Source organism: Natator depressus, chromosome 16 (genome assembly GCF_965152275.1).
Source record: "Natator depressus isolate rNatDep1 chromosome 16, rNatDep2.hap1, whole genome shotgun sequence".
NCBI classification, from domain to species: Eukaryota; Metazoa; Chordata; order Testudines; family Cheloniidae; genus Natator; species Natator depressus.
In genome coordinates, this window is record NC_134249.1 from 8,374,824 (window position 1) to 8,389,369 (window position 14,546).

At 43.1% G+C, this 14,546-nt stretch overlaps 1 protein-coding gene across 11 annotated transcripts in view; it reads left to right on the forward strand.

The window, feature by feature from the left end:
- CACNA1B (calcium voltage-gated channel subunit alpha1 B) overlaps positions 1 to 14,546 on the forward strand; it is a 474,760-nt gene that overhangs the window by 392,208 nt on the left and 68,006 nt on the right. For all 11 annotated transcript variants that reach the window (XM_074973540.1, XM_074973544.1, XM_074973546.1 and 8 more), the window contains 3 exons: positions 373 to 483; positions 625 to 708; positions 12,126 to 12,242. In XM_074973540.1, coding sequence (XP_074829641.1) covers positions 373 to 483; positions 625 to 708; positions 12,126 to 12,242 — 312 coding nt within the window. The remainder of the gene's footprint in view (positions 1 to 372; positions 484 to 624; positions 709 to 12,125; positions 12,243 to 14,546) is intronic.

Here is a 14,546-nt window from a genome sequence, read left to right on the forward strand (position 1 = left end):
AGCTGCCTCAGATGAGCCCAGCGACTGTTACATTGCTGGAGATCACTTGGGTGCAGCAGTATTCAGGGCACACTCTAACCTTCTGAGCACTCCTCCAATGTACCTGCTACTTGTAAGGAGGTCCTACACCAGCAGAAGATTCTCCAGTGCTAGGGGAATGTTCAGCTGCCCAATTCAGATATTGTCATGACCCCATTGTGACTTTGGAATGACACAAAGGATCTATAGCATAGACCAGGATCCGGCCTTAAGTGAAGCAGAATCTGGCCCTAAATCAATCAAGAGTCCTACAGTCAGGCAAGTCAATTATGAACATTGTTTCATCAGCATAAAAAGCCTTCCTGTAACAGCCTATCTTCCCTCTTGGTTTAGTTCTATGGTGCTCCAGATGCATATGAAGAAATGTTGAAATGCCTGAATATTGTATTTACGTCTATGTTTTCAATGGAATGCGTTTTGAAGATCATTGCCTTTGGTGTACTGGTACGTTCCTTTCTCATTTACCCTCTGCTGCTTTCCCTTCGCATCAAACGTTCATGCTGTGAGATGACACAGAGATTAAAAAACAACCCCAAATTTAATTTAGGGATTTAAATTTTCCTATCTTCTGTTTTTATTTTGCAGAATTATTTCCGAGATGCCTGGAACGTCTTTGATTTCGTAACAGTATTGGGAAGTATTACTGATATTTTAGTAACCGAGATTGCGGTAAGTGCAATTTGCTAAAGTCACTTTGTTAACCCACAAAACTGTGCCCTGTCAAGGCGTCACGTCTCCTTCCCACCAACCTGTTTCCTGGAGTTGCCTCTGAGGCTCCTCATGAGATGATGTGCTTTGGGGGCCCATTCACATTAGCTGTTCTTTTCCCCAGGCTGAACACACTGTCTGGCTAAAGACTCCCATTACAAGGAGTTCTGATGAGAATGGCAATGTTAGTAGCTGTGCTAGGAAATGCTGTCTCTTTCTCACTTAATGAAAGGATCCCATCCTTGAGCCTTTTTTACCCCTTCATGGAAAAGTCCTATAGAATTTAATGGAGAGGAAACCCAAAGAGGGTTATTATGATTGTTTCTGTTTAGTAGTGTCCCACACTGTGCTAGGAGCTTCTCAGAGGAAATCAGGAAGTGTTATTTACTTCTTCTCATAACACAAGAACTAGGCGTCACCAAATGAAATTAATAGGCAGCAGGTTTAAAACAAACAAAAAGAAGTATTTCTTCACACAATGCATGGTCAACCTGTGGAACTCTTTGCCAGAGGATGTTGTGAAGGCCAAGACTAGAACAGGGTTGAAAAAAGAGCTAGGTAAGTTCATGGAGGATAGGTTCATCAATGGCTATTAACCAGGATGGGCAGCGATAGCCTCTGTTTGCCAGAAGCTGGGAATGAGTAACAGGGAATGGATCACTTGATGATTACCTGTTCTGATCATTCCCTCTGGGGCACCTGGCATTGGTCACTGTTGGAAGACAAGATACTGGGCTAGATGGACCTTTGGTCTGAACCGGTATGGCCATTCTTATGTAAAGACGCTGTTCTCTGTCCCTTCGAGCTTTCAGTCTACGTTTTGTATTGAACAAAAAGAGTGAAGGTGACAAACCAGGAAGGAGCAGATGGGGGGAGGAAGGAGGAAGGTTAGAACAGTAGCATTGTCTGCAACCTTAGTTTAGCCATGTTGGGGTCATTGTTCATTTTTTAAAATCTACATAAAAGGTTTCCATAGAAATTAGTATTAAAATAATGTAATAGAGAATGAGATAATTTCTGTAGAACTTACCAACTGAGCTGTACAATGTAAGAGAATTGCATCACTGCTAAGGAATTTTTTAGGATAGTTTAAAAATTTCCAACTTTCTATTAAATTCTATAGGACGTTTTCATAAGGGCAAGGAAGAACAATGACCCCATACCGAGAACCTGGTTTTGAACCCTGTTTATGAACTATTCTTATCTTAGCTGCTTGTCTTCATCACATTCGGATGTTGTTTTAGCTGTGCATATTGAAAATGTACATCACTGTAACTTTTCCTTGTACATCTCCTAGGGCTTATCTACATGGCAAGTTACTAGCCGGCAAGCCAGGCTGTGAATCTACAGCACACCTGCTAGTGTAACATCACCTGTGCACACTGTCCAGCTCACTGAATGTCCTGGTTTCTACTTGTAGTATGTCAAACCACATCCTGCGACTTTCAGTGGTTTGTAGCAGTCTCCACTCAGGATGTTACTGTGCGGGAAACTGGTGCACTGTATATGCACACCCTGGCTTGCCACATGTAATTTGCCGTGTAAACTAGCCCCTAGAGACTTGTTTTCAGATATTTCTGTGTGTACTGAGAGCCCAGACCTTTCTCCCTTACTCTAAGAAGTCCCGTCCCAGGGACTCATTTACAGAATTGAGCCAATTGTGCCTTTGTGACCGATGCATGGTGCAAAGCTGCAATATCCCAGGACAGTGTATCCATTGCACAGACCCTGTGGAAGCAGCTGTGCTTTCACATAACTGGCTGGTGTGGGGATGGTGATTTGTTTGGGGAGGAAAAGTTTACCCCATTGTCGGTCTTCTTACTTCTCCTTTCCACAATTTTGGGGTAGTTTGCACTCCACCCATTGCTAGGATGGAGCACTATCTGTTGTCAGGAGAGTGCAGAGATTGAAATTTTGCCTGGCTCTGCAGGAAAAGTGCTGGGGGGAAAGCTCAATGCTCCCACCTTTCTTCTCCTGTATCGCCATGGAGAGGCCAGCCACAGTCTGACCCTCAGCAGGCAATGAGATGGAATATAGAGCTTCCTGTAATCATAACATAGATGAGTAAATACGCATGCAGCTCTCTGCACAAATAGTACATTTCACACTCAAATTGTAACAGATTTATCTAGAGCTTGTCTATGTGAACGTTTAGTTCATGGCAAGCTGAGGTGTGGATCCTACCCCACACTAGCCTGCCACAGGCTAACTGTCCACTTGGACCCTGCTGACACGCATTAACAGTTCATTAGTGCGCTTTGATCTAGTTCTGTTTGCAACAGGATGAGATCAATGCACAATACCGAACTGTTAATGCAAGTCAGCAGGGTTCATGCTGACAGTCCACGGCAGGCTAGTGCGGGGTAGATACACCCGCCAGCTTGCTGCAAGCTAAATATTCATGTAGACAAGCCCTTAGTAATTCTGAAAATACAATGTGCTAGGAATGACCCATGATTTAATATGCATGCCTGCATTACTCTTTCACTGTACTGTAGTTTTTTCAAGTTTAACCATCAAGTATGGAGGGCAAAATACTTGGATGGTTTAAAGGATGGTGTAAGTTACATCAGAAGATGGTCATATACAAAAAAGCCAAACTTTCAAGCACCCATAACACTTTTCATTGATGCTCCCAAGTTGCATTTTAGGGGCTCCTGGTATAAGAGTAACTAAATGTACCTAGCTCCCCCTCAGAGAGGGGTGTCTGAACATTTCCAGCTACACTGGTTCTGCAGCTTCCCTTGGCTGCAAGTTGTGTTGCAAAACTGTTCTTAAAAACGTTTCCCTAACGTTTAACCTAAACTCCCCTGTTTCAGCTCCAGCCCATTACCCCTTGTTCCGTATCCATTGACTAATGAACCTATTTTAATCCCTGCTCTCTTTTAATCATGCCTTTATAAGTGTTTGTCTACAGTTGTCTTGTCTCCCTTTTACTCTTCTTTTCTCTCAACTGAATATGCTCGCTTGTCTCAACCTTGTCCTCAGTAGGTTTCTGTCATCTTTGTTGCTGTCCTCTGAACTCTCTCCAGTTTGTCACTGCCTGTAGTAACCTATTCCTCGTTATGGAACAGCTTTGTAGCCTCTGGTGAACAATCCTTTACGCAAAGCACATCTTTTTGTAAACTTCAGACAGGATCAGGGGCTAATGGTTCTGAGGCACCACACAAAGCTGGCTGAAGAGACGTTAGAAAGCAGCTTAACTCACTTAAGGGTGACATTGACATGCAGATCTCATGAAATCATTGCTTAATGATACTTTTTCTTTTTTTTGAAATGGCGTTCCATAAATGACATCTAGAACAGGACATTAACAGCAATAAATAATTCTAGTTTTCAGTGTGTCATTCACAAACAGAACCGTGCTTTTATCGTTTCATCCTGCTGTGTGCAATCTGGGCAACCTGGCACCAGGGGCTCGGCTGCACTAGAACGTTTCCTCCTTCTCCACCAGCAAAGAAGCCTGTGATACCCAGGGTGGAACCCAAGAGGAGGGATTCAGCCCCCTGCTATGGCCCCATTTCACAAACCCAGGCATGGGGGGGCAAGGCTGTCGCACACAGCACTATAGCCATTCTGACCTCCCCTGGTACAGACACAGGTAGCTGTAACTTAGAACAGGCCCTAGGGCTGCCTGCATTACACCAAGGGCTGTTTTGGCCCCTGCAACATCCCAAAATCTGGAGGGCATGTGGAGCGTGCCTTTGTACCGCTCCTTCTTGGCTGCACCAGCTATACTCCATCTCCTGGAAGTGCAGTACAGAAATTGATCCAAGCTCTCTTTTCTTTTACACTTCTAAGCAAACATTGAAATCAGCGGGAGTTAGGTAAGGATCATTGAGGATCTGGGCCTAAGCAGCTTTGTCCCTTTAAATTTCAATGGGTCTTAGGCTCCTAATCACTGAGCTTCTTTTGAAAATGTTACCAAGTTAAAAATGGTGTAAAGAACAAGGAGTGCGAGGGAATTTTGCCCTGCTTTAGCGAGAGCACTGCCGGGCAGACACCAATAACTCCACCTAGGAGCTGGAACAAATCTTAAGAGGGGCGCAGGCAGTGTGATGCCTCATTAGAAATTTGAGGCGCATACTTCAGGACGTATCTCTTCAGTTGTGTTTAATCTTTCTCCAGGCCCAAGGCCTTTCCTGCCTCTTGTGCTCTTGCATGTAAAGGAGTGTGGGTGGCAAAGGGACTACTTTGACTCAGCCTAGAAGAATGCAGCTAGTGCTTAGCCTGACGTGAAGTCACACGTCATCTCTATTCATGCATAGTCTGGAATATAGCAACCCTTGTGCATGATGCACGCACTTCTAGGATCAAGACTGTGGTGTTATGCAAACTGCAGGAGCCAGAGAAAGGAAAGGGACTTTGTTCTCAGGCCATTTTCCAAAGATCTATATCCAAATTTCCTTATTGGATGAAATGCCCCTTTTGTTGATAGCCTGGCCTTCCTCTGGGCAAGACTCTCAGCAGGATGTAAGCAATAGTATGGACATTTGTATGGCACCACTAGTTAACGCCTGCATGGGTGCTCAGCCCTAACTAGTTATCAGCTTGAAGTTACATATTGTTATTTTAACATAGGCACAAAGAAGTCCAGATGCAGGGGTCGGCACCACCATGTTGCACGACGGACGCTTGACACAATTACTGTAATTAGTGACGGATACTGGGGGCCGTTATGTCGTTGTCATTCCATTTTTTGAAAAATTACGACAGACCTCAACATTTTTACCACGGACGCTTGTGTCTGTGTACGGACACTTGTTGCTGACCCCTGCCCAGATGACATCCTGGCCATCCTCAACTCAGCACAATTTCTGTTCATGGGTCCCTACGATGGAAAGTGAATTCCTTCCCACTCTCCATAGGGGAAGGACTCCTCTGTGGGACCAACCCTGAGATCACTGGCAAACTGTGACTAGAGATGGGCAAGAGATAGATCTGGCTTGCAAATAGGTACAATGATTCCAGTTTCCTGCTTGGCCAATCTCCCTCAACTTTCCAACTGTAAACACTCTCCAAGCCAACTAAACCAGCTAACCTGGCTAGCCTTGCTGCATCAGCACTTTTGTACCACTGAAGAGTAAAGATAAAAGGAAAAGAAATGTGTTGATTAACTGCTTTTTTTTTAATTTCTTAGTCACCTTGTATGTAATTTACTTTGTGAATGCAGTGGATTTTTTTTTTTATTTCCTTAGGCAAAAACACACATGTCAGTTTTCCCCTGGTTTAATAACCTAAGTAAATTAGGTGGAGTTAAAGACAAGTCAGTCCTTCTGAATGCAGTAAGCCCGCAGGAGGTGCTGTGAGCATATGTGAAACTGACATCTATTTCTCTGCCTGGAAATACAAAAAAACAAAATAAAAAGTGTTTGTGAACTGTCTCCTAATTTGCATTACAAAATGAAATGCAAATAACTGCCACACTGTCTGTGTTACCTTTAGGGTTTCAAAATCTGTTTTGATGTGAAGCATTTCTTTAATTTGTATAATTACCATTAAAAAAAGGGGAAAAAACCAAAATCCAATAATTTTTTTCCAGTGAAATTTTCAGAGCTTCTGGTTTTGCTTGTCCTGATTACTCATTTTCTCTTTTGTTTTCTGTTTTTGTTCTTTATTTTCTTTACCTACCTGCTGAATCACGCCATCCAATCAACATACAATGCGAAAACCATGTCTCCGTCTGTATGTTGTGCACCTGCTGCTCAAAAAATAATTTGTAAATAATCTTGCAAATATTCATCCATGAAAACATCACATATAGGACACGGTTGGTTTCATTGAATTTAAACAATTATTTAATTCTCTGCTTTTATTTTCTCTTGTTTTATTATTTTTATTTTTAATTCTATTTCATTTTGATGAGATTTCTGATTGCACTAGTGGAAAGCCTCACTGTGTGTCTGCAGCGTGCCTCACAACTGGCTTCTCTTGTGCATCTTCTTCCCCTCGGCTAATTGGTGACATGAGGCACATAAAGTTACCAATAGCCCATTTTTTGCTGTTTGTTGTTTCACTTGATAATGATAAAGGGGAAACTGACACTTGCTTTATTTTCATGGAGGACTGAATTAGAGTTAGAAGGATACCGGCTTTCATATGACCTGGGGTAGGGAAGATTGTTTGGCTTGGGAAATCTTTATTTTGCAGGTGATAGAATCAAATTTAAGGTTCTAAGCAACCACTATTTTATACGGAGATTTGTTGGACTTTGTGAAAAAGGAAGTGGTCCATTTAAAAGGACAATGCCAGGTGTTTTAAACCCACTGGTTAACTCTTATTGAAAGGCAAAGATTTTTAGTGACGCTGATCTAGAATTAATTTCACTGAAGTAAAAAGAGGTTAGTGAAAACATTGACTTTATTTGGCTTTGAATGTCCACTGCAAAGCCAACATGCTACCATTTTGCCACCCCATGAGATCTAGGAGACAGTAACTAGCAACAAAAGCGAACCGCTCTAAACAAAATAAATGAGGCTGGGGTTGCAAGGAGTTAGGAATCCAAATCCCATTGAAACTCAATCAGCGTTAGGTGCCTAACTCCCATCAGCTCATAGGAAATCCAAGCATAGACCGTTTTATTTGCCCAAGATGAGCAAATGCAAAAAGAAAGCCATTTAGATTGTGAAAAATACATTTTAAAAACTATTCCATGTTTAATAATCCCAGGTGGTATTAGTAACACAGATAAGGAAATGGGTTTTATTAAAAATACATGCATTTTATCTGTCAGCCTCCCTTTCAGCTGTGTTAGTTTTCCATCTGGATTTTCTGTTGCATGGTTGTGGTTTTCTCCAGAGATTAAATTAGCTTTGGCCTCCATTACAGAGTGCAAACACACACATTCAATAACCATTTAATGTAGGGTCATGGGAGGAAGTTGTCTTCCGGGAAGCAATAGAGAAGCAAAAGCAATGTAAAGTTCAAATGATGCCTTTCTAGACTTTTCTTGGTGAAATCTGAAAGGCGCATTCTTGATGTGCTTTACAGTAACTTGAATTATTACAGCAGTGATGGTATAAGGCCATGATTGCACTACCCAATTTGTGTGTGCAAAAGCAGGGTATGAATGTACAAGCGAGTGCACAATTTATTCCCGTGCAATTTGCTCACCCATGTTTGAAAATGTGGGCTTTGGTACTACCCGTGGTGCAGCTTAGTGGTTTAGATCCTGACCCTCCATGGGCTGAACCTGCCATGCTGGTGGAATCCCCTTGACTTCACTTTCTAGGATCAGGGCCACAAGAAACAACATGACTGAAATGACAGAACCTCCTCTACGCATACATAGGGTGAAATCCTGGCCCTGTTGACTTCAGTGAGAGTTCTCCATTGACTTCAACGAAGCCAAGACTTCACCCAAGGTATGGTCATTTCCCCTTAATATTAATAGAGTCATGTGCCTTTTGGCAGATCATACCCTTCTCTCTGCACATTTCAGACTGTTCACACACTTAAAGACAGTTTTGTTGCTTCTCATTCTTAGTGATGTAGTGGAAATGTTAGTTCCCAACTCTCACCCCTAAAGCGCAATAAAGGCTCCCCGAGATATCCCAATCACAGCACTGAAGACCCAAAGGCTGACCTCTGTCCTCAAGGCCAAATTCCTGCCACATGTGGTGCATGGCTTTGGAAAAAACGTTAATCTGAAGGAAGACTGATCGCGTTTCTGCAGTGAAGCGGCAGCAGCATGGGCCGTACAAGCCCATCTGGAATCCAGGCAACATACTCAGGTTGCTGGTCCATGCCACGATCTGAGCCATTGCATCTTCAGTGCTGTATTTATCCATGGTAGGCTAAAGTCAGTGCAGGTGTGCCTACCTGAGCTGCAGCCACACCTCGAACGGTGAAGTAGACATACCCTAAAGCTACAGTCCATTTGTTTTCTGTTATATCTCTGGGCCAAATTCAGTTTTGACATAAGTTAGCTGAAAGAAAAAAGCAGGCATCTGCAGCCCACTCATGTCATTTTCACTGATTTCATCATTCTGTTAGATGTAACTAACATCGATATGATAGTCCGTGGGAACAAATTCAGTTGTGGCATAAGGCGTCACAACTGCCATTTCAAATAAAAGCGTCTGGAATTAACTTAGCCAGTAGTTTTGCTGCCAATACCCAGAGCAGAACAAAATACAGATTGCTTTTCTGCATCTTTACTGCCTCTGCTGACACTGCCAACAGTTTAGCTGTCTGCAAATGAAGCCAAGATGGTGCTGTAGATGCAGAAGGAGCAGATTTGGACAATAGCAGGATGCCATATTTGTGGTCACTTTTCTGCTTTTAAATATAGTAAATAACTTTATATCATGGGAATGGGTAAAAGCTAATACTTTAAAATAATGTCACTGTAGTCAGTCTTCAGCACCTGTGCAACAGAAGAAGGGGGGTAGCAAGAATGAAACAAATAATCCACAGGAATGACATTCATATGTCACATATAGTTAATTGGAAGGAAAATCAAGGCAAAAACAATTGAGCACAAGAAATATTGCAATGTGGAGTTTCCCCTTTAATTGCATGCAATTCTAATAACTGCTGAGGCACTCTTGCCAATGAGGGGCAGGTTTTCTACACGGTGTTCTGGGGGGTAACACACACACAATACCCCTTTGATTGTCATAGTTGTGTGCGTAATGTTACCAACCAGTGAATAGCATGGAGAACCATCCCTCAAAAGCTTTGTAACTGTTGATAAAGTAGGATTTTCCTGGGTCGCTAGTGATCCCCCTCTGGGCTGTTCATTTTATTACAATTTGTGAAATGGTGGCAGATGTGTTGGAAAAGCAACTGTTGATCCTGGATCTGTTAAAAAAAAAAAACAGAAAGTCGTTAGCCCCCCAACTCCCAATGAATTTCAATGAGAGTTGGGTGCCTAACTCCCTGAGGCACATTTGAAGATCCGATCCTGGACCAGGTTCATGTTGTAGAGATCTTATTCCTTTTTCACCTGTACTTCCCCCAGCTAGCACGCCTTACCATTACACAGTTGTCCTGTGTTTTCCCGTAGAGTAAAAAATCGAGTTAGCTAATGCAATGCTGACCATGACTTTGATCAAGACAAATGGTAGGGGGGGAGGGCTAGCTCAGTGGTTTGAGCAGTGGCCTGCTAAATCTAGGGTTGTGAGTTCAATCCTTGAGGGAGCCATTTAGGGATCTGGGGCAAAAATTGGGGGTTGGTTGGTTGGACTAGATGAGATCCCTTCCAACCCTGATATTCTATGATTAAATGTTAATCATATCAGCTACCTGTGATGATGAGGGAGTTCTAACTGGAGTCTGGACAAAACAAACTATAGCATTTTTACTACCAAGTAAATGCAGTAATAATCCTTAGGGGGTGAAATGCTGTATAAATGCACTTCTAATGTTTTATAAACTCAGGGCCTGATCCTGTTCACACTTACTGGATGTGCACAGAACTACTTATATGAGGAGCTAGTCGTGTGTGTGTTTGTGTGTGCAGGATCTGGCCCAAATACCACACCATATCTACCTATTGTATCAATGGGAGTTAAGGGCCTGATTCTCCAAAGCCATGCACCTTATGTCATCAGTTGGGGCCTGAGCCAATACCTGCTAATAAGGTGGAGTCCCCCTATTGACGTCATTGGGCTTTGGATCAGGCCTGCACAAGGTCAGTATGAAGTGTGCCTCAATTCCAGTGGTGATATTCACCCCCACTATGCACAGATGCAACTGACCACTCAAAAGCCTAGACCGTGTGTGTTTAGATTGAAGACTAGTTTAAATCAGTGAAGTTCTGATATATTTACATTGCTGTAACCACAGTCAGAATCTGACTCCTGTCCATAGATGGCCTTTAATGCTGAGCTGAGCTCTGCTTGGTATTTTATGAAGGAACAGTAACCTACAGAAAAGTATAGTTTTAAGAAATAATCTTTAAATCCTCTCTGTTTTACTAACCTTGAGCAGCCCAGGAGAATCCTTGCTTCTGTTTTGCCTGCCATGAGCTGCCTTCCGTTGTAGATTGTGTTGTCCGCTCTTTCATTGAACATCTCTGTGCTTTTCTCTTTTCTCTTTATTTTAGGATTGAGTCTGACATACAGTATATGCCTAACTCTGAGCTGCTTGCATTTTAAACACAAAACAAGTGCATGTCTGAAACTGATTTCTTGAACCAGTTGATGGTATCGGTGGAATGCAGCGCTATTGGCCCAATTGCTGAGCTGGCATTTAAATAAGTTAATAGATAAAACAAGCGCCTAAAAACTCAGCATGAGCTATGCACCCAAATTAACAAGAGCGTTCAGTCACTTTAATCTGAGCAGGTATCTTGTGGTAAAAGATGATGTGGGGTGGGGGGGATGGAACAAGGGGAAGACTATACTGACTCATCTTTAGCTACAAGGCCTCCTTATGATTGTGTCACCCCCTCCATCGCTTAATACTAGGTGAGATTTTATGTAGTTAATCTAGTCAAATTAATTCTTGTGGTTAAAGTTTCACATTCATGAGATTTGGGATCAGTGCAGGCAGGGGGACATTTTTTTTTAATCTATTTAGATTCCCCCCAGCCCTCCTATTTTAACTTTTGCATGTTTTCTTTTGGAAAGACCCCCCTCTAGATTAGCTCGTTAGATGAGCTATTTTTTGTCAATAAAAGAAAAGGGAGGAGGAGAATCAACCAAAACAATCAAATGAAAATCAAAATCCCTGACATTTATTTGATCCACCTTAAAAGGGATATTTATGAATCATTAATAAGTCAGCAGGCTCCTACGGGCAACCCCTGCTGTTGAACATTCAGTCTTCTGTCAATTCACTCTAGTCTACAAATGATCTCGCTTCTAAAGATAATGATCATGTCCCAGCAATGCTTGCCAGCAAGGATCCTGTCCTATCACCTGTTGTGTAAATATTTCTAAAAGGAGGGCACTTTAAAGTGGATTGGCTGATCTCTTCCTTTGTCATGGAAGAGGCTAATGGTAGCCACTGGTATAGACTCTCTTGGCTTACATTGGATTCACTCTAATAGAAATAAAATGAGCCCACCCAAGACTTCAAAACAATCCCTCTCAATAGCAAATAATAATAATGCACCATCACCTTTCCTTAACTGTTTGGGAAAACCTGCTTTGCATAAAGAAAACAAGAATTCAAAGAAAAGTATGTAAGGGCAATTTTTCTTTTTATTATTTACCCAATAGCTGAGGGAGGGGCTTTTGTAGAGAGGGGTTTTCTCAGACTTACTGCATGTGGAGTGATCTGCACTGACGAATGTTTCTTTTGGAAGGTTTTCTGGTGGCCGATTTGCTGCTTAGATCGTGAAGCCGGTAATTTTAATTTCTTTTTTGCGGGCTGTGGTTTCTAGTCGCGTTAATTTCTGAAGGACACAAAACCTTTACTTTCCACAGGACAACTTCATCAACCTCAGCTTCCTGAGGCTCTTCAGGGCAGCCAGACTCATCAAACTTCTTCGCCAGGGTTACACCATCCGCATTCTGCTCTGGACATTTGTACAGTCTTTTAAGGTGAGTGGCAGCCAGGCTCAAGAGCAGAGCGGAATCAGTTAATGCTTTGCACTTCTGTAGCATCTTCCAGCTGAGGACATCAAATACTAAAGAACTAAGCTTTTCAGCATCCCTAGAAGGCAATTCTTTGATAACCTTTCTGTAAAACGGGTAATTAACTTGACGAAGGTCCTCCTTGGTCTGATTTTCAGAAGCACTAAGTATCCCTAACATCCGTTGACAACAGTGGATCCTGCTGGAAACCTTCAACACCTTGGAAAATCAGCCCCAAAGCGAGTCAGTTGCAGACACAGAAATAGAGCACAGGAGTGCAACGTTCCAGTCTCCTGCTCTATCTGCTGCAAAACCTCTTCTAGAATTTAACAGCGGCAAAAAGAGTAGGGTCCTACAAAAATGTAGTAGGGCTTTCCAAAAACCTATAGAATGTAGAGAATGAGTGGGGCTTGTTTTGATTTTAATTCTGTAGAAGGGCTCTAATTAAATTCTGTGGACTAGGAAGGCTATCATTTTCTCCTAAATTCTATAGGGATGCCTCAGTGTAGTCACCAGGCCATCTGCAATAATAATATTTTGCATATATTATTACTGATTGTTTCTACTGTGGTAGAGGCCCCAGCCTCATGGTGCTAGGTGCTGTACAAACACATAAGTAAAAGATGCCCCAAAGAGCTTACATTCTCCTGTTAGCCAAGGACTCAAAGTGCTTTACGAAGGAAGAAAGGTGTCATGATCCTCATTTTTACAGTCGGGAAAGTAAAGCACAAAGATGTCAAGAGATACAGGGAATCCGTGGCAGACCTATCCATTAGCCCATATCCACGTGCAGCTAACAGCATTTCCCCCCACCCTGACTTAGGTGCGTACACTGAGTTATAGCAGAGTGTGTGATGTACTGCTCTGTGTATCATCTGTCAGGCTGTCTACTGTGTATATAGCTTCCCTGTAGCTTGAGGTCTTACAGCTGCCACTTTAGATCGTTGCATGGAAGCTTGCGCTGCAGGAGCTGCCCTGAGAACAATAGTACAGGTTTATTTTGTCTAGGGCCTTCCATGCAAACTGCCCCCCTGCAAATGCCTTACAGAGTTAATCCACAAATAACTGCAAAAGGAAAGTGAAGTCCAGAGGGAGCATGTTTTTAACTGCGGTTTGGAATGTGATGTGGAGTCAGCGAGGCAGGATGTTCCCGATAGCAGAAACTTCCTCCAAAAGTAGCAAGAGAGGGTGAAGGGCATTGCTAGAGGGCTAGGGGAAGTGGGAAAGGATTGTTGAGAGGACCTGAGAGCAGGAGAAGGGTTACGAGGCAGGCTGGAGCGAGCCCCCTCCCCCCCCGCCCGTGGGATTTAAAAACAAGGAGAGCCATTTTAACTAGATTTGGAAACAAATGGGGAGGTGTCGGAGGATGGAGATGGGGACAGTGTCGCTACGCTCCGTGGTGCATGTGAGAAGGAAGGCAGCAGTGGGCTGTGCAGGCTGCAGCCTGGAGAGCTGGAACTTGAGTTCATTACAAGGAGATCGTATTTAAAGTCCTTTGAGAGACCGTGGGGCAGGAAAGCTGGCGGTTTCAAATACACCTTCAACATTTCTGCTCTCACTGAGGTGTCAGGCCACGTAATTAAAGAGTCTATTGCGATGGCTGGTATGCTTTAAAATAAACACCCCATGGCGTTTGTTTGATAGCACTTTCCTTAAGGATTCAATCCATGGGCTGGGTGGGGGAGGGTTTTAGTCTATCATAGCTACAGCAGCCAGTTTAAAACTAACCAAGATCATCTCCCACCCTTGGACTGAGAATGTGCCTCCTCCGAAATCAACCGGTGCCCACAGAATGGTGGAAGGGACGGGCTTGTAGTTAAAATACAAGAGTGGGACTCAGGAGACACTGGGTCTGGATGGATCAACCTCTACCACAGACAGAGCAAGTCACCTGGCCTGGTCTTGAGAGAGAGAGAGAGAGCTGCAGTTGCATGAGCCAAATACTCTGGCTGGACTTCTAAGAGAGCCGGATAGTCGCAAGATCACTAGTAACATCTGTAATGATACAGGACAAAGTCAGATGACCCGAAACATTTGGGGGGCAAGAGAGATGGCCGTGTATGGAGAAGCTGCACTCTGCTTAATATACGACCCTATCCGAGACTGACTGATTTGACCTGGAAAGCAAAGTCTGTGTCCACTGCCTGCTGATAATATACTGCACTTTTGTAGCAACTTCCATCTGAGGGTCTCAATAAGCACTGCGGGCATGAATGAACGTGTCCTCACAACTCCACCCTGAGGCAGATAAGGATTGTTACCCCCTTTGGC